The 20,056-nt window shown below is 38.6% G+C and overlaps 4 protein-coding genes across 5 annotated transcripts; 2 read left to right on the plus strand and 2 right to left on the minus strand.

Moving 5' to 3' along the window:
• Window positions 1-925: 925 nt before the first annotated feature.
• Window positions 926-3,666, minus strand: smim20 (small integral membrane protein 20). Its single transcript, XM_033983770.2, has 3 exons — window positions 3,491-3,666; window positions 1,956-2,012; window positions 926-1,565 (listed from the first exon to the last, which is right to left on the minus strand). The coding sequence occupies exons 1-3, from the start codon at window positions 3,597-3,599 to the stop codon at window positions 1,522-1,524; spliced, it is 210 nt and encodes a 69-aa protein (XP_033839661.1). The 5' UTR covers window positions 3,600-3,666; the 3' UTR covers window positions 926-1,521.
• A 56-nt stretch (window positions 3,667-3,722) lies between these two features.
• On the plus strand, window positions 3,723-11,256 carry man2b2 (mannosidase, alpha, class 2B, member 2). Its single transcript, XM_033983779.2, has 19 exons — window positions 3,723-3,940; window positions 4,051-4,197; window positions 4,309-4,414; window positions 4,477-4,649; window positions 4,719-4,831; window positions 5,133-5,310; window positions 5,394-5,592; window positions 7,193-7,383; window positions 7,802-7,973; window positions 8,403-8,542; window positions 8,628-8,905; window positions 9,004-9,195; window positions 9,503-9,746; window positions 9,829-9,939; window positions 10,014-10,206; window positions 10,354-10,497; window positions 10,699-10,811; window positions 10,888-11,005; window positions 11,072-11,256. Exons 1-19 carry the CDS (start codon window positions 3,794-3,796, stop codon window positions 11,152-11,154), a joined length of 3,042 nt encoding a protein of 1,013 aa, XP_033839670.1. The 5' UTR covers window positions 3,723-3,793; the 3' UTR covers window positions 11,155-11,256.
• Window positions 11,257-11,721: 465 nt separating this feature from the next.
• si:dkey-19b23.7 (uncharacterized) lies at window positions 11,722-16,370 on the plus strand. Its single transcript, XM_033983854.2, has 8 exons — window positions 11,722-11,916; window positions 12,190-12,261; window positions 12,646-12,717; window positions 12,813-12,997; window positions 13,788-13,851; window positions 14,532-14,697; window positions 14,915-15,112; window positions 15,584-16,370. Exons 1-8 carry the CDS (start codon window positions 11,902-11,904, stop codon window positions 15,727-15,729), a joined length of 918 nt encoding a protein of 305 aa, XP_033839745.1. The 5' UTR covers window positions 11,722-11,901; the 3' UTR covers window positions 15,730-16,370.
• si:dkey-19b23.8 (uncharacterized) lies at window positions 16,230-19,843 on the minus strand. 2 transcript variants are annotated; one of them, XM_033983804.2, is made up of 3 exons: window positions 19,605-19,843; window positions 17,738-18,418; window positions 16,230-17,510 (listed from the first exon to the last, which is right to left on the minus strand). In XM_033983804.2, exons 2-3 carry the CDS (start codon window positions 18,321-18,323, stop codon window positions 17,425-17,427), a joined length of 672 nt encoding a protein of 223 aa, XP_033839695.1. In that variant the 5' UTR covers window positions 18,324-18,418; window positions 19,605-19,843; the 3' UTR covers window positions 16,230-17,424. The 2 variants fall into 2 exon arrangements, with proteins under 2 accessions (XP_033839695.1, XP_033839694.1); XM_033983803.2 differs by lacking the exon at window positions 19,605-19,843 and having other exon boundaries at window positions 17,738-18,435.
• Between the last annotated feature and the right edge of the window lie 213 nt (window positions 19,844-20,056).

Raw genomic sequence — 20,056 nt, forward strand, 5'->3', positions numbered from 1 at the left:
TGCATACACTTCAACTTCCTCTCGGGTTGCTTACTTCACTCACGCGGCAGAGGAGCTGTCGCTGGAGGAATCTGGAAAACACCAGCAGGGAATGACAGGAATTTGTGCTTCTTTCCTTAAATCCCCCCCTCAAGACTCACTCTCTTTACTTTGCTTCAGTACAAGACAGGCTTTTGAGTATTCTCTTGTTTCTGTACTCGTCCCAACAATAACAAGCTCTCATAAACAATGGGGATTGTTGATCGGAGGAGTTGAGAGGGAGAGTGGACATCGCCGGCTCGCGTGGAGTCAGGTTTGCTGGCAGGAGGCCTCACAAGTGGTCCTAAAAGTGCAAAAGTACATGCTGCAACGAGGGCTGTGAGAGATTTAAGGGCAACGCTAAAATGGTCCATCTCTGAAGTACCATAAACACATGCTTTAACTCTTTCTTAATCTACTTTTCATTGGACAGGACTTTGATGAAGTGAACTTTAAGAGGGGATGCTGGGGAATGTCAGGAAACCACAAAAATACAGGGAAAAGGGAATAGTCTGCGTTTAGAGTACCCATAGGCTCGTAAAGGGACCCTAGATCACATTGACAGATTCTGAGGACAGTGTGTTCACTATGTGTTCAATAGGTAATCCCAATTCACTCAGTGAAAGTACCTTCAAGTAGTGTTTTCTTTTGTATATTTGTAGATTTTTTATATGAAATACATTAAAATGTATACTTCATTCTGTTATGACATGAAATAAATAATATTTTAGGGTGGCAACGCTTGTAATGAAGAATCACAATGTGCAACTGCTACATGTTCCAATTTAGCACAAAAAAAAAAAAAGTTTAGTAGTATTGTTGTAATAGACTATTATAGACAATAGACATTATCACTGGAAATAAATATCTATCCTATCATGAATTTTTTTTTTTTTTTTTTTTTTTTGGGTGTGTTTCAGAATAAATATTTACAACAGTTACTCAAGCAGTACACAAAACTTCTCATCACCTGTGCTCCTGTCCAAATTACAAAAGGATTTGTATTGACCAAAGTGTTTTGTCCTCACGTAACTCCATCTCTTTACTGTTTCCAATCCTCCTCTTACTGGACATTGTCCCTGTTCTGTTGAAGCCATTTTACGACTCTCATGTCAACAAAATCAAAATAAAACGTCAGAAGTGATTCTTGTCAATGGGATACATAAACATAACAGTGTGTTTTTACATAATTTCCAACAGACTGCATTCCAGGACAGAACCTTTGAAAACGCAAATCCTTTTTTCCAAAATATCCAAGATGCACTGACAAAACAATGAGCGGGTTGAAGGACTCCATCAACAGAAAGACCGTGAGTGCCCTCTTGTGGTGAGAATTGGTAAATGATTATTTATGGAAAAAAAAGGAATGTTCATTATAAAAATCCTTTATTTGTATTTACACACAGCAGTCAAAAACTCTGGCATTAAAACACAAAGCATTTAAATATGATACATTTTTCAACCTAACTCAAGCTTCTGCAATAAGGAGGATTTGGTGAGAGTTCATTTTTCTGCAGGTTTGAATGGGTCAGACCATACCTTCAGCCCTAAAAGGAGATGCAGTGCTTTTAGAAAATGTAGAAATGGCCTACAAAACTTTGTAAAAGAACCAGTGAGGTGTGTAAATACAAACATTAGTCAAATATGCTACAAGATCTTTTGATCATGTTGAATAAACCTCGCTCTTAAAATCGAAGTATCACAATTATCAGTTTGGACTAAAACACTCAGTAACAGAATTAATTTTGTCCAGTAGAGCATTAACCTTTGAAGTAAAGGTATATTTGTCAAGGTTTAGGAGTTTATGATTTGATTCAAATGATTTTCTGTATATTTTTGTATATCAACTTGTTTGAAACCAATGTCTTCTCCTTGTGCATTATACTGTATGCCAAACTAAACTTCTGCAGTGGAACTATAATAAATGACATTCTTACCCACTGGCTGGACATCCGCCTGATTGATTCCCGCTCGATTCACTTTTTGCACTGCCCCTAGAAAAGAAATAACAAAGGCACATAATATTTAGCTGTGGTTCTGGACTCAAAAACCAACTCTATAAACAAGATTTATGACACAAAGGCTTATTCCAAAGCTAAAGTTGTTGCTAACGGAAAAACTTGCCATTAATTGGACACCATACAGCCACACAAGTTTAATTGCATTTTCCTGGCATGAGTTCATCATTGACCAAGTGAGTCAAACTTTCTGTGGCTGGACAGCTGGTTTCATTTTAGCCATATTTGACTACTTTCAATTGTACTTTGGGTTTTAGAATAACTCCCAAGACACTTCAGAACAAACAACAATCAAGACCCTAATGCCTTATTTTGTTCATAATATATTTTCAAGACAAATGCTGCAGTCAGCTCACATAGGACCACTAATTCCAAACAAATATGCAAGTGGTACTTTGGAGTTGTTGCTGAAACAAATAAGCCGCGATCCTGACAATGTTTAGTTTCATAGTTGATAATATTTTGGCTTTTTGTAAAATGATGGTAAGGCTAAATGGTGCACTGTGTGCAACAACTTGCACACACACCATAAGAAGATCCAGATAAAAATTGGTCAAGGACTAAATCCAGGAGTAAACCTGGATTAAACCAGGACAGAACAGGGGCAAACCAAGGATAGGTCCCAATTCTTTTTTCCTCTTTTGGTTAGAGCAGCAACAGAAGAACCTCACCAGAGAATATTCTCCTGCCATGCTTCTTGACTCCTCTCTCAATTCTCTTTCCCGCTGCTCCTTGATTCATCTCCTCTTTCCTCCATTTTTCAGATGTCAATCAAATGCGCCAGATTAAGTGGAGTCCCAAAGCTCAGAGGAGGCAAGGGAAGTTAACCACGGAGGAAACATGAGCAAGGCAGACATCTGCTCCTCTCTCCTCTGCAGGAGGGACACCCAATTTTTGCAGAATCGAGGAGAGGAGGAAGGAAACGAGGAACGAGAAATGAGACAAGACCACTGTGTCTCCTCCATCGTTGGCACTTCCTCACTTATTTTCTGCTGATGTATCAAGGAGGCAAGAAGGCAAGGGAGGGCAATTGATACCCAGCCCCAGTCTAAATGAGGAGAACTACACTGGGTTGCAGTGTAAATGGACCCACAGAGTAGTTAGTAGTGGTATCACGTTGTCTCTGCTTAAAGCTTACAATTTAGATCAGTTTAAATTATACAAAATTTACATTCAGTAAATATGAATTTACAATAGGACTTCCACGTGGCATGGGGTATTTTGAGGCATTATACTAATTCAGGCAAAAGGTTACACAATGACACTTACGTAAATGTATCAAGTTGAGCCAAGCATAGTCAAAATGCGCTTAATGTGAACTTGTTGTTAATAAAATGTATGAGAAACCTATATCCTAGCTTTTTTGTGTAGACCTTCTATTGAAGCAGCTGGTCCATACGCCAGCAGCAACAATTAGCTAAGAAACACAGACTGCAGTTGTATAGACTACTTACTGTACTCATCTTTGTGCGTCAGAGGATGGATAAAAATTGGATAAAACGCAGCCGCCACCGCCGTTACAAAACCTCCAAATATGAGCGCTATTCGTGTATTTTTAGACATTGTAGAGTTCACAAGATGTCAAAACGCTCTGAAATGTGCAGTGTTTATATTATATCCGGTGTAGAGGTCACATGATTTTGGTCAATCAGGGCTTCCATAGCGCTACGTCATAACGTCACATGTCAAAGAACAACAATAATAAGGAAGTGGGTCGTTTGGGGGGAAATAGTAGTCCCAGAAACCACTCTCAGAGAATGGTCAAAATGAAGTTTTTAGGCATTTGTATTTGTTTTGTAAGTTGCTGCTATGTGTACGGAACGACAGCGGAGGAGGATTTGCAAATACAGACGTTTGTTATTCCTCACAGTCACATGGATGTTGGATGGGTTTACACTGTTCAAGTAAGAGTTTATGGACTTTGCTTTTATTACTATCGGAATTCTATTAAAAATGCCGAGTACAACGTAAATATAAATAGTATGACATTGTTGGACGTGTTTTGTTTTATTAGGAGAGTATGCATGCCTATGCTGCCAATGTGTACAACAGTGTGACAGAGGAGCTGTCCAAGACCAAAGATCGCAGGTTTATTGTGGTGGAGCAGGAGTTCTTTCGACTTTGGTGGGACACTGTCTCCACGGACTCACAAAAGAATCAAGTATGGTTTTTTTTATAACTGATTTAATACAAATGTTCAATAATACATTGCATTCTGTTTCTGGACGCCTGTGGATTAATTCACTCAGATATTGGAATTTTCTTTTTATAGATACGACAGCTTGTTAAAGAGGGACAATTAGAGTTTATCATTGGAGGCCAAGTAATGCATGATGAAGCTGTGACTGATTTGAATGACCAGATACTGCAAATGACAGGTAAAAGCTCAGATATGGGAGGAGTTATGTTGCTGCCTGGTTATTCTCTTTATGTTTTATAGAGGGACATGGTTTCCTGTACGAGACATTTGGTGTGCGTCCACAGTTTTCATGGCATGTGGATCCCTTTGGAGCCTCAGCCACCACTCCTGTCCTGTTCGCTTTGACTGGCTTCAACGCTCACCTCATCTCTCGCATTGACTATGATCTCAAAGATGCTATGCAGATGGAGAAAGTAGTTATATAAATGTGGTAAATCATTACTATTATATCTGTACTTACACAATTATATTGATTTAAACAGAAACTACAGTTTGTTTGGCGAGGTTCTCCCTCACTAAAGAAGCAGGAGATCTTCACTCACACTATGGACCAGTTTAGTTACTGCACCCCATCCTATCTACCTTTCTCCAATAGGTAGGGCATTAAAGTTTGAATTAAATTTTTTTTATATTAGATTATTGTGTTATGCATTTTGTGGTTTATTGCATGATATCTCTCAAGGGCTCATGGTTTCCATTTATTAGTGCAGAGAGAGTCTGTCTTTCTGTTCAAACTAACAATCCAGTGTTATATAGACAAAAGTTGTGGGTCCTTGTATTCATTAAAATGGAGATATTCAGTATTAATATTTAGTGTATGACAACCAATGCACAGTAGCTATAAAAAATATTTTGCCATCTTCATATTCCTTACTTCCTTATTCCTTTTTCCTTAGTTCTGGATTTTATTGGAATGGTGTTGCATTATTTCCTGACCCACCTAAAGATGGTGTCTACCCCAATATGAGTCTTCCTGTTACTAAAGAGACCATTCATGCCTATGCCCTCACCATGGTGGATAACATTAAACAGAGGGCAGCTTGGTTTAGGACCAACCATATCCTGTGGCCTTGGGTAAGTTGACACATTAAGTCTATGTGTATTAAAATAATTGTACTGTAAGTTATTTATGCAATTAATATTTTTGTTGTTTATAGGGCTGCGATAAACAGTTTTACAACTCATCTGTACAATTTATGAACATGGACCCTCTAATGAAGTACATTAATCAGAACAGTAAAGACTTTGGGGTAACAGTTCAGTATGCTACTCTTAGTGAATATTTTAAAACTATTTATAATTCTGATCTGGAGTGGGAGATCCGTGGTAGTGAAGACTTTTTGCCTTATTCTACAGGTAAGCAATGAAATGTCTTGGAAAAAAATGTGCTATATTGAGTTGTATATCTTTGTAAATTAAGGTCTGAGCTGTACAGAAATGCAAAGGAATAGGTTCTGAAGATAAGCCGTTTTATTTTTTTAATGGCATATTTCCAGTTTAAGTTATTGTCAGCTCTGTCAGACACACAAAAATACATAAGAATTGATTTATTACAATGAAACAAAAAAAATTAACTTGTAACCTCTGTTATAATAAGGACTAGTTACTATTGTGTCCTATTGAATTATATCTGAAAACTTTATTTGTAGTTTTACACTTTCATGAACAATTGAGTTTCAAAATATCTGAATTTCAGAAAATATTTTTTTCTACTTTAATGTTTATAAAATACATTTCTGTAAATAATTAACTGTGTAATCCCCAAGTCATCCAGGTCTGATCCATAGCAAAAGAAAAATAAAATCTGTCAACTGGACAGGAGTGATGACGTTTCACTGCTCATCCAAGCTGTTTCTTCAGTTCTAGTCAGATTACTGGTGGACACTGCTTTATGTCTATGTGAAGGGAGGAGCTAACTACCCTGAATCTGTAAACAACTATTGTTTACAGTTTATGTTTGTAGGCTAGGTCTGTTGTGTTAACCTAAGTGTGCACTGTGCCTGAGTCCTACTTAGCATAGTCATTCAAGCCCCTAATGCATGGATCCGACAGAGTTCACTAAAAAGTGACAGAGATGACAAAAAACAGAATATAAAAAATGTGTTAACTCTGCTGAAAACTGAACAAATATGTTTTAATCCAGATGAAAACAAATGCTACAGGTTTAGCACTGACCATATTTCACAACACAATGACAATTATTTATCTTCAATATAGCTAAGAAAACCGGAAATTTAATATTACATTTTTTACTAAGTTTCTAGTTTGTCACACACTTAACTTGACATTATAAATTATATTATTTATGCTGTATTTAAGTATATTATATCATTAAGCTGTGAAATGGCAATTTAACCCATTTCTAAGTTCACAGATAATATTTTATTAGCATATTCAGGGGCTAAAGGTAGATTTGTCATCCAGTCCACTCTGTCAGACATGAAATCTGACCAAGTTGATGACTAACAGAGTTAACAAAATGCATGTTTTTCCCTTATAAAACATATATTGTACATTGCAGCTAATTTCTTTTTGTTTCATGTGTTAGTTGTCATGATGTAAATGTTACCAGGGTGTGTGTGGTAGTACTGCATTCTACAGCATTCAGTAGAGTAAAGGTAACACGTAGGACCCTAAAAGATTTAGATAGTAATATTGATTTAATTCGTTTTTTGTTTTGTTTTTTATGTCTGATGGAGTTGACAAAAAGATGGCACACTACTTTGACAAGCTGAATTTTCTGAATATTAGTGGAGGACACAAAAAATTACACTCACTTCAATTTTCAATTGCATTTCAAATAACTAGCTCCACTATGCAGATCTCCTTTGGATTTAGCATTGTGAGAATGTCACTGTCAGTGATATTTTGAAAATATTTTTCTACAAATTGCTGAGATATAGAGAAGACCTATTTTGTCCTGACTCTCAAGACTCACAAATATATTGTTTTATAGAGTCACACCAAGCCTGGACTGGATTTTATGCATCTAGAAATGTTTTAAAAGGAGTGGCAAGACAGGCTAGTTCCAAGTTGCACGCAGCAGAAACCATTTTTGCTCAATATAGAATAAGCTATCCTGATGGACCAGTTGCTAAAGACTGGGCACTTGATAAGCTTAAAGCACTACGTTGGGCTGTGTCAGAGGTTAGTGGACTTTTCGACCGAATGCTTTCGATACTAAGGAATAGACTCGATACTCAATGCTGATACTACAATGATAATATTTAGATAATAGAATGTAATTTTCAACATTAAATAATAGTCCTTTATTTTATATTTCCATGTGGCTTTATAACCATGTAATCCCTCAATTGTCCAGATAGGTTCCATTGTGCTGCATGGGCATAGACTAATCTATGTGGTCTTATATTTACAGCTCAAGAGCTTTCTAAAGCTATTCAGGAAAGGTTAATTTCCATCCTATTATTGTGACTTTTTTAGTATTAATACTTGAGTATCTAGTGAGTATCAAATGAGTATCTAGTTTTGATATTATTTTTTGTATTGATTAGTATCTGATACTTTTGACAAACCTACAAACCTGTATTATCTTTTTCTGAAGGTCCAGCACCATGATGGCATCACTGGCACAGAGTCACCCAAAGTGGCAGACATGTACATGCAACATTTAAGCCAGACCATGATGGGAGTTGATGAACTTCTGGCTGCAATTTTCCTTCTACCACACAAACTCAAATTAGCCAACTTTCTCAGTGTAAACAACCAGGTGAAAGGTACTTAAATTTTAGCTGTATATTTTATATTGTTTTGTGACACAAATCTTGTCCTATATTTTGACAAATTGTCAAAAAATATTACAAATACATATTTTTGTACCAAATATTAGAATACCCCTGAAAGGTCCTATATTAAACAAAGTGGATTCTTGTGAGCTTTTAGCCATGTTATAATGTTGTTCCTGCATCAAAAACACGCCCCGAGCTGTGATTTGTTTCATTCAACACATTGTTAAGTAATCCTTTATTACCGGTATTTGTCTGTGTACATGCCCAATCCTCAAAATGCTCTGTTACACCTTGTGATGTGATGAAGCTGTAGTTTTCAAGTTAACAACTACCTTTTACCTTAGTTCAGAAGAAACTGGCAATTCCAGAGCTGAATATTTCAACAAAAAGAAATATTGTGTTGATATATTTCTACAGAAGGGGTTCATGAAGCACCAGAACAGCATATCATTGTCTACAACCCATTAGCTTGGAACATCACTACCATCATCAATATCAATGTTAACTTTTCAATAGCTGCAGTCTTTGATGACAACGGAAAGCCAGTTCCTGCACAGGTAGTTAGTTTTCTTATACGTAGTGTTCTCTCATTATTGACATAACATGGTAGAAGCAAAAATAATAACAATTTGTCATCTATAGCTCCAGATGACTGCGCAATCCAATGTCACCTATGACCTCTTCATCATGGTGGAGCTAGGTGGTCTTCAGCATAGGAAATATGTGATCAAGTTTTCAGAGAAGCATTGCTCTGTAACAGGAGGTTGTGACTGGACGTATAAGGCTAAGAGGGTTTTATTTGACAGAAGGTCAATACAAGAGTGGACCAAAACTGGAAAAAGACTCTTGCCTGTTCTCAATGAGTGTTATAAGCTCATGTTTGACCAGGACACCAATCTATTACACAGCATTACCTATCTGTAAGTGGTTAAAATTTATTTTATTGTTACACTTAACGATTTTGATGCATTCAAGTCAGCTCAAAATGCAAACTTATGCTTGGGTTGTTATTTTCTAGTGAGGATAAAAGGAGAGTCAAGATGAAACAAGATTTCTGGGAGTACCATGCAAATGGAGATATCAAATCTGGGCCCATCTCTGATAACTATATATTCACTGCCAACAATACTGCAACGCAGGCTTACAGTGCTGTGGAAATGGAGATTATACCAGGGAAAATTGTGACAGAAATTAGACAATATTTCTACAAGTAAGTATAAATGTTATTAGAAGCAGATATTGGTGGTATAATTACCTTTTTGTCTGACAAAATGCAGTTGTTTTGGCTGGGTTTGTAGGTTATATCTCTGTAATTACTGGGTATATCCACATGAAACAAACCAAGGCTTAAAGCCTGAAATAACAAAAAATGTTCTCACTTAAAGTATGATGACTTCAAAGACACAGGCCCGATTGATGTCAGTTTAAATAACTTTTATGTCAAAAGTTATAAATATGGCAAATGTGTAGAGCTAATCCATGACAAAAAATATATGGTAATTTTTCCTTTCTGTTAGGCATAAAAGTGATAACAACTATGCCTTCTCTATCATCACCCGTGTTCCTGAATGCTATAAGAGTAAAGTGCAGTGCCATCGGCTGGAGCAGACATACTCTGTGGGTCCACTGCAGATGAACACCGAGGTAGTTCTTAGGACCACCTCCTCTTTGGGTAACAATAAGACTTTGTACACTGATGATAATGGGTACCAGATGTTGAAGAGGACATACAGAGAGTTTGTCAATAACACTTTAGCCAGAGTAAGTTCTGAGTAAGTAACTGCCAAATGTCTGGTATCGTTGATTTGTCATAAAGGAATAACTAGCACATTTAATATTGTAGAACTATTACCCAATGGTTCGAGCGGCATATATTGAGGATGACCAAAGTAGACTAGTGCTCATCAGTGATAGAGCTCATGGTGTTTCTAGTCAAAGCAATGGACAAATTGAGGTAAAACTAAATTTAACAACAAATGCAGGTTTTTATTACAAAGAAATCTAAAATAAATGTAATTATTTTTATAGGTGATGTTGCATCGTCGTCTGTGGAACAACTTACCCTGGAACCTGGGTTACAACCTCACCCTGAATGACAGCTCTGTGGTGCACCCTACATTGTGGATGATAGTTGGCTCCCTGAATGTAACCACTAAAGTTTACCACAGGGAGGCGATAGAGATGCAGCACAGGCCTGTGGTTATGGCTATAGACCAACCCAGTAAGTGAAGAAAGCATCTAATTCAAGTAACTTCCCATTACATTATATTCAAACGTGTTTTTCATTTATACTTCTAGTATACATACAGCATTAAAGGGTAGCACTGTGACATTTTAACTTATATATATATATTTTTTTCTTTTACAGAGAAGCCATTGAAAACTCAGGATAGACGAGGGTTTCATAGGCCTACAGTCGTCCTCCCTCCCAACCTCCATCTGCTCAGCTTTAGTATCCCAGGGTGGAACTATAGCTCCAACCATGAGGCTCATATTAAACAACTAGATAAAGGTTTGTATGCTCCAGGTTTGTTTGTTGACAGTTGTGAGAGGGCACAATGTGTTCTAAAATGTTCATTTGAGTTTTCAAATCAAGCTTGTCATCTTGTTGTTTTCTGTTTCAGTTTTATTTTGTTCAGATCAACCCAATCTGTTTTTATAATAATATGCTGTCCTAGTAAATATTTTTGCTTGATTTATCTTTTTATCAAAGGTCAAAACCACCACACAGCGCCTGACTATGATCGGATCCTATTACGAATAATGCATTTATTTGAGGAAGGAGAAGACTCTGAGCTGTCAAAGGCAGTTACTATAAACATTAAGGTAATAAATACTGGCAATTACATTGTGAAATATGATGTCATACTTAAATGTCAATCAAATGTGTGGTCCTGGACAGGAAGTGTTGCAGGGCTTAGGGGAAGTGAGGGCATTGGAGGAGCGCTCCCTCACTGGAACATGGGACATCAGCACTCTGCAGAGGTGGAAGTGGAAAACTGTAGACCATTTACAAACTCGTGAGTAAATTTTATGACTATTCAATGTTTTATTTTTATTTTAATCTGTGTGAACTTCTTTTTCAGAAAATGACAGAAGCAACACAAATGAAATTTTCACTGTTACAATCTCTCCCAAAGAGATCCGCACCTTCTTTGTTTACTTCTAGTTAGATTGTTTATGTCTTCCTAGAAGATTAAAACAACAGTCTTTCTGTTGATGTCTGCACTTTAAAATGTTTATGTTTATTAAAATGTTTTAAACAACCTTCTGAAGTGTTTTTTTTTACATATCTTCCATAACTCTGTCCAAATTATACTTATTTTACTTATTACTTATCCATCCAAACATCCATTTTCTTCCGCTTATCCGGGGCCGGGTCGCAGGGGCAGCAGTCTAAGCAGGGACTCCCGAACTTCCCTCACCCGGACACGTCCTCCAGCTCCTCCGGTGGGACCCCAAGGCGTTTCCAGGCCAGCCGAGAGACATAGTCCATCCAGCGTGTCCTGGGTCTTCCCCAGGGCCTCCTCCTGGAGGAGAGCATTGTAATAAATTCCTATATCAAATTAAAGTTGTCAAACCTTTTGTTTTAAGGCTGTAAAAAGTCGCCTTATTATAAAACAATAGCACTGTCTATTAAAATGCACATAAGCTTGTTGGAAACTACAATTACAGCAGTTCGAATAAAAGCCTATTCCCGCTAGGGGCGCCATTTGCCTTCTTTACCAAATATACTGGATTTGGGTTGAAGACAACACCCAGAGATATAACAATGGTTTACGGTGCAGATGCTCGTGACGCTAAACTCTAAAGCTGTTTTAATGTACCAGTGACATAGGATATAGGTTAGCATATTAATACAGCAAAAGCCATGGCGCGCACATAAAGAGCACAACACCACCGCTATTTCTGCACGATGAGCAACGCCAGCGTAAGTAATCTTTTTAATAATGCTATTTTATCCACTATTATGCTGCCACGCGCAGTTTTTTACGATGTGCAATCACACATTTTGAAGCTAGTTGTTGGATGTAGGTGTTTTTACGGATTTGATTAAAAATGCATGAGATTTATCCCTGCGGATGCTGAGGAGGCGTTGCACGCGTTGCTAGGATACAAGAGGTTACTTGTAGCATCGCTGTCTGGGAGTCTGGCTCATACAACAGTCAATGAGCTGTTTCCTTGTGTTTTTGTTTGTGATTAGAAAAGAGAATTGGAGCAGAAGAGGAGACTTCAGCACTTTCTTGCTGATTTGGCTTTACTTGGATCATTACAGGTTTGACATTTTTCAGAAATACATTCATAATAATAGGCGTAAATAAAGTCTGGATAATGGATAATACAGCAACTATCAATTGTTTTACATCAAGTGCCACCTAAGCAAAAGCAAGTCTTTCTGACCAGATTTAAACTAGGTCTATAACAGGGCTTCAGCCTTCAGGTCAAAATAAAGGCTCTAGAACTGGACTCCATTATAATCACAGTAGTTAAAACAATAACCTGCAAGGCATCTCGTATACCACCAGTGGTACACACATCACAGTCTGAGAACAACTGCAGTAATCTATTAACCATTTAATTATATTATATTTAGCTAACCACCAATATTATCAACTGGTTCAGATGTCACTAATTTGAGTCAGTATACTTTCTCCTGTAGGGTTTTAAATACTTTCAACCCTGGCTCAGAGGAAAAGAAGAACTACTACTAACAGTTGTCAATGAAGATTTGGTCAGTTTTAGTGTCCATTTTTTCTACTTTTCTATCTTTTTATTATCATCTTTTTACTTTGCTTATGATGCTGACCTTTCATGACCTCTGTTCAGGGTTGGCACTCTCCTGCTTATGTGGTCTCCAGGGCCTCTTCCAGCAGCAGTAGTAGTAACAGCAGCGACGCTTCCTCCAGTAGCAGCACCCTTAGCCTGGCCAGCAGCCGATGCAGCTCCCCCCTGCCTGGAGATCCACAGCCCACACACAACAGTGTGCACAAAAGCCAGTTGGCTCCAGTCAGGTAGGCAGTGATGTGGGATCACATGCTTTGCTTCCGTTTACATTAAACACAGTGGGAGCTGTTCTACGTCACAGTTCAGAGCATGGTTGGCTTATTTTTAATTTTCCACTTCAGCCGTGTCAAGTGTAAACACGCAAGTACATCGGATATTAGTTGGCCTCTGAGTTCATCATAGAAGTTGAGGTAATCCTCCAGTCTGGTCAACCTAATAGTCTTAGTGCAGTATTGGACATATGATTTGTACTTTGATATAAATAAGAGATGAAAAAGCACAAAACGCAAATATGTATGTCATTCAAAAAACGATAGAGCCAGGTTTAAAATTCACTAAAACAATAAATCATGATAGTAATTAAGTCAATGAACATTTCTTTACTTTATTGTTAAGTGGTGAAAAAGTGTGTGTCTGTAGTTGTCAGATGTGATGATTTCTATACTAATGATGAAAACTGATTCAGTAAAATAAGCATGTGTTAAAAAGTACAGAGAATTACACTTACTAATTTCACTAGCCTGGCTGTCCATACATTTCAATATGAATAAATAGTGGCTTTGCACAGTTTTAATTGCAGAGATTTTAGTGAAATGCAAACGTTTACTTCGACTTGAGTAATATTCATTTATGCAACAGTGTTTTCAGTTGAGTACAGATTTTGAGACATGTCTGAGAACGGCACACCCATTTTGCAGAAGTTCTCATGGGCATCTTCTTCTTAATGCACTCATCTTAGTGTTGGCTAAATCTAAGTTGCTCAACATCCTTCATATATTGTAATCTTTTCTATTTTAGGGATTCCCACAATGAAGAACATCTCCTCCCTGCCTCACCCAGTGAAAAAGAAATGGCAATACCCGTAAGCTTCCAAGCAATAGGAATTATTAAAACTTAAGGTTGCACTATGTAACCTCTCTGGTGATGGGACAGTAAGCAGTAATATCGTTTATAAAAAAGGGCAGACAATAATCGTTCATGGGACATTTTATATAATCGTGATAATTGCCAACAAAGATAATTGTCATTATATCACTACAATGTTCATGGTTGCTTTCACTGATGACAAAGTACAATTATATAAAAGTTGTTTAAACATGGAACTTATTCATAACATTACAATTCTAACTATTAATATCCATAACATTTTGAAACTCTCAGCAACTTTAATAATTATTGTGATATTATCGTGAATGGCAATTATTTTGGCGATGATAATCATCACACAAAATTTCAGTATTGTCCCATGCCTACCTGCAACCATGGAAATGTTATTGGTTTTCCTAGATTATTCCACAATATGGCATTAAACATGTCTGTCATGCATGTATTCAATTAAAAGCATTTTTATTGCAAGAAAACACCTAGTGCCATCATTTGTTGTCTATTCAGGTGATACTATGGAATCTTTTAGACAAAGAAGTAGCATCTCCATGGAGACAGGCAGGTGGTGGAAAGAAAAGTTACAGAGTGCACCTTTAAATATTTAGTTGCATGCTTTAAAATTTCACTGACATTAACAAAGCATTTATTTTTCTTTAGGAAGTCAATTGCACTTTGTTTTTAGTCGCTGGTTATGTTAAATATGGCCGCCCCTATGCCTGGATACGCTCCAACCATGAACGTCTTGTCAACATTGGAGGCATAGATTCACTGGTCAAAGATACGCCTATGAAGCTCAAGTCCATTACTGACTGGCAAACGCAAGGTAAGGAAACAATGTCAGGAATCCAAACAGGAGAAAGTTACCATTTGATCATGTACCTTCAATAATTATCAAATTTTCCACAGTCTAAATCACATACAGATGTTGTAGTTTTTGTCTGGGTGGGCTATGGAAAAAGTTCTAGAGATGAGCTGAAACAAACTACTCTCATGTTCACTAGAAGTCTAAGAATTATTTCTGAAATGTTATTTTGTTCTAGGAATACGTGTGTGGGATGTGGTGAGCGAGCTGGTGTCTCTCTGCACTGTCCCATCTCCTTCTAATCCATTTGCCTTGGATTTGCGTTACGTCAAAAGTCTTCCTCTCACAGACCGTTTTCTTGTCACCGGAGCCCTACTCAACTTTCTGGAGATGTATATTGTCTATGGGAACCGAGATGAATTGCACTATGATAAAGGTAATACTGCCAAACTATGAAAATACAGAAACACCACATGTAAACCTTTCCTTCTAAAATCAAGAAGTTATAATAACATATCTGGAAATTATATTTTGGACATGACATAAAAAAAAGTTACACACCTTTGATGAATAGTAGTATCTAGCACACAACTACTAAAATGTAAAATAGATTTTTTTTTTTTTTCCTTTATTTAAATTGTACAAACCACAAAACAAGTGTAAAACATGTGATAAGGCTAACACATAAACTAACGTCACAAGCATGGTGTCTAGTGAGTGTGCTCTATGGCATGTGATAAACACTACAAAAATATACTGTCATTTTATACAGGATTATTGGCTTGTTCTCACGGAAGCCAGCAGGTGCTGCTGTTCAGCTACATAAACATGTTGGACCACTACTAATGTCTACACTGTTATATTGTAGCAACATTTTTTTTTAACATGTATTATTTTGTCTTCCCAGTGGTAGAAGAGGTGAAGCCTCTAAGGCGCCTCCATGTTCGATCTCTTCTGGAGCTACAGCAGCAAAGAGAGAGCTCCAGGCTCACTACAAGTCCCATCACAGCCACTGCACCTGAGGACCAGCCCACTCTGCTCAATCATGACTGAGTAAAATGTGCAAACTAGGCAAAATGTGAAAAGTGAAGCTTGGATATTTGATATGAGCAGTACGGTCTGAGGTAGTGTGCCGAGTCATTCTACCCCAGGTTAGCAGCCTATTTGCAGTAGTTGTATAGTACTGATCAAGAAAGAAAATGGTCCTGCAGTAGAGTAAATTTCATCCATAAGTTTTCAGTCACTAGAATGTGTGCAAAGCAACAATATGCAGGTCATCTTTAACCGTCGCATACAAATGGGGAAGTGGAGTGTGGGATCTGCTTCTGTACTCTTAGTTAGATATTGCAGTCATGTGTTTCAAAAGCACTGCACACATGTCCTGGGAACTCAGTCACAAGACTGAAAAATCCCTAGACCTGCTCAGTGTCATGCCCTGCCACCTCAAACCACCTCTTCTCAACTGAGCCAAATTTATCACAAATTATTACTGCAAGGGTTAAAGAGACAGTGAAGTATTTTTTTTAAAGCAACATAAAAACAGCAAACACATGTATGTTGTATAAAAACGTTTAATATTTCATAAAATACATATTTAAATATGTAGATAACATAAAAACAGTACATTGATAAAATATCTTTGAGCAGGCACAAAAACATCCTTTATCGAGGTTGTGCCTTTTGTAGGAGAATATAAAAACAAAACAAAAAACAAAAAAAAAACAGATCAAGACCTAGTGGCATGACAGAACCACAGGTCTCTGGTCTAAAACACTGATGGTAGCCATAGGGGCTATCACTGACCCTCTGTCTGTCAAACATTTGTAAACCTCACACTTAATCACCTTCATGAGTGTGTTATGCAATGCTGCACACATCAGTGCCTAAGAGTGTCATTTTAACTGGACTAGGGGCACCTTTTAAGGCCAATGTAACAAAAGCCCACTGTAGCCATCTGATATGCAAAGTCACGGTTGGATGACAGAAAGAATTCGGGGCCTTCTTAAGTATTGGATCTCAAATTCCCCCAAGAGGAATGCAGGTGCATGGGCGCACATTCCTCACTGAAGCTCTACACAGCAGAACACAGCGTTCCCAGTGTTCAAGCACAAACAGCCTTCCATATCATGGCTGACTGCCTTTTCCACCTAAATGCTAATTCAGCGCCGGGACAGTCAAAAGTTCATGTCAAATTGGCATCTTTTTCTAAATTTGGCATTGATTCTGAAACATTATATGTCAAGAACATTTTGCTGCCCTGTTTTCAATTTTTGCCCTTGGTTTACTCAAAAATTTTGCATCTTTTATCCTTAAAAGATGATAATGGGATTTTGTCCAAAGTATCATACAGTAATGTGCTTTCTAGTGCCTTGTGGCTAGGACACGCTGCTGTCAAAATGATCAGTTAAATAAAAATAATCCTTCAAAAAAAAAAAAGACATCTTTGTGTCGACTTAAAGATGCTTGTGCTTCCTGCATTTAAACCACAGCTTGAACTGGTGTTACTGCCATTGCTCCCAAGTACTTAAACAAGCAGCAGAGGAAATCCTCCTGTGTGTGGGGACTCTAAAGTCTCCGTAAAACTGTTGACAACTGACGGCTGCTGTCATCTTGTGATGACCATGCTATTGCAGGAGTCAACAGAAAACCTCCAAACCTGACCACATTCAGGCCTATACTTGTCCAGTCCCTTTAGTGCAGTCGCATTGAAGTTGTGTTTGATACGGTCCCATATTTGAAAGCAGGAACTCAGATCCAGCTGTCAGATGCAGAGCCTCTTCTGGTGATGGCTCGGAGAGGGCTGCGTGATACAGAGCCTCTTTTCTTCCAGTGAACTGAAACAAGAGGAGAAAGACGTTAGATGCTTGCAGCTGAAAGTTCACAGATAAAATGTTAATGAACATACAAGCAGTGAAAGCTGGGTATCACAACCACTGACTGAGCTACTCATTTAGGGTTGCCTATATGCTTTCTAGGTTTACTTAAGTGTGCAAAAGGTCAGAAACTTTAGCCTTTAGGGCAGGAGAAAGTGGTAAATGTGGTGTTACGGTCAGAGACGTACCTTTCCCAATGCTGGCTGGGAGTGTGTGGCTCTTTGTGTTGGAGTTGGTGGTCTCCTCGATGCGTTCACCCTTGTTCTTTGATGCCAGTGTGTTGGAGCCATCCTGCCAGTCGCTGAGAGCCCTCTGGAAGGAGTGTGCCAGGCAGGCCGTTAAGTCCTTTGCTCGCTCCGCCCGACTGCACCAGAAAACACGGCACTGCAGCTGCTGCCCCTGGTGCTTACAAATATATAGGAACACATTGGGCCTGCTGGCGTCGGCTGCACAGTAGGCAATGTCTTGGAGATAAGTCTTTGTGAGCTGTCGGCCCGTGCTCAGCTCTTTGACCTCCACATATCGGGGCCGCACCACCAGGGCGTGGTCTTTGCTGAGCTTCTTTCCATTGGTGATACCATCCAGCAGGTGCTGAATGGCATACTGAGCCTGCTCCCTGTCCAGTGAGAAGATCTTCTCTGTGCCCAGGTAGTGCACCTTGAACAATGGATCCCCATGAGAGAGGGTCTCTAGTCGGTCTCGCTTGAAACGGCGGCGGAGCGCAGCTGGAGAGTTCTTGAGGGTCTGCATGAGGTGAAATGTGCCCAGAGACATGGTGTCCTTTGTTTGCTCTGAAGGTTGTTTAATACAGATCCTTCTCCCCTTTGCCACCTCAGGAAATAGAGCGGAGTTACATCCAATGTTGTTATCTGCAATGAGCCAAACAAGGACAGTGATATTAGCAAGGTAAAAGCACAGTACATCCTGACGTATTAAGAGAACACACCGACATTCAACATGTTATGCTGGTGTTCATTTACATATCCAGTGTACTGTGAACTGCTGTACTGTGTGAACCAGAGCAAATGCCACCAACAAGATCAGTTACAAAAGTGACGCATTCACTGACCAATATTCATTTACTACGGACACCATATACCATTAAATATTTACAGCCAGTCGGGACTTTTCCCCTCAGAGCCAGACCAGACCTGATCTGTCTGAGGCTTACATAGCTGCTCACACAAATATACAAGGCAATTTTTCATCTCACATCAATGGCATATTTATGCGTTGAACTATTGAAGTCTCTAAGGATTGTCTGACCTGTAAACTTTTAGTCTTATGCAACAAGTACATCTGGCCTCCCATTGTGTTTCATCCTCCAAATTCACAGAAACGCCTCTTCTCTATTGTCTTTCCACTTTATTTTTTCCCCTTTCGCTTTTCTTGGCCATTCTTTCAACATCCTCCATCCCTCCTCAGAAGCCAGTGGCTGAGAAAGCTAGGAGGAGATGGCCATTGTGAGTGCGCAGGAAACAGCTTTGCATTCCCACCAAAATGTTTTTTCTACAAACAATGGCATGCTTTGGTGAGTGTGTCACATCATGTTTTAGTGGGAGAGGGGTTACAATGTAAAGCCACAATATCCCTGACCCCTGGAGATTGACGCAGATGACACTGTGTCTTACAAACAAACCACTCACTCAACTTTCACTCTGAAAATACAGCCAGATGCACGGGGAAAGAGTACTGCCTTGCTTAAAGTGTCACTGGTGCAATTAAGGCTAATTAACAGGAGTGGAAACGGAAGCTATATTAAAATATGATTTTATACTTGAACATCCCAAATCACCACACAAAACATGACTAAATGGTTAAAAGAAAAACAAACCCACTAAACTGGAAAATTCTTCTAAAATGTATAAAAAAAACATTTTGCCAAAAGTCCACTCTGTCACGGTGTTTTCTTGTCAATATGAAAACGTCTGTATCACGCAATCATGGAAAATAGTTCTTAGAGTGCTTATTTAAGAAGACTCTAATAATTTGAAGATAATGAAAAAACGTGTAGCCAATGCAAAAAATATAATAAAATAAAAAATAGTAACTCACATGTTAGTAGTGCAAGCGCACGTCCTCGTGGGCTTCACGCAGCGTTACGTGAAATGGTGAAGTCTGCACGATTATTTTACGGGTAAATTCCAATAAGGCACTGCACTTCTCTCGCCCACTTTAGTCCGTGTGTCTACTAGTCTTTTCCTCCAGAAATACTCGTTCTAGCGCTCGCCGGTGAGTGTTATGCCGCCTGATTCACCCTCCTCTGCTTCGGTTTTTCTGTGTTTGAGTGAGCTGACTGAACAGACCAGCGGACAACCGTTTTAAACAGCGTGGGTGCGCGCTCGTCACACTCGTGGACGCGCGTCACTTGCGTTTGAGCAGTGAAGGTGTGCGCTGATTGGCTGAGGGGAGCATTGGAAGGGAGGAGGGCTGCAAGGAAAACGGCAATGATCAAGACTTCAAGAGAAAGTAAACTGTTCGCCCAAAGTGTTCAAAAAATTCCTCCT

The sequence above is a fragment of the Periophthalmus magnuspinnatus genome, chromosome 18 (assembly GCF_009829125.3).
Source record: "Periophthalmus magnuspinnatus isolate fPerMag1 chromosome 18, fPerMag1.2.pri, whole genome shotgun sequence".
Taxonomy (NCBI): Eukaryota; Metazoa; Chordata; class Actinopteri; order Gobiiformes; family Gobiidae; genus Periophthalmus; species Periophthalmus magnuspinnatus.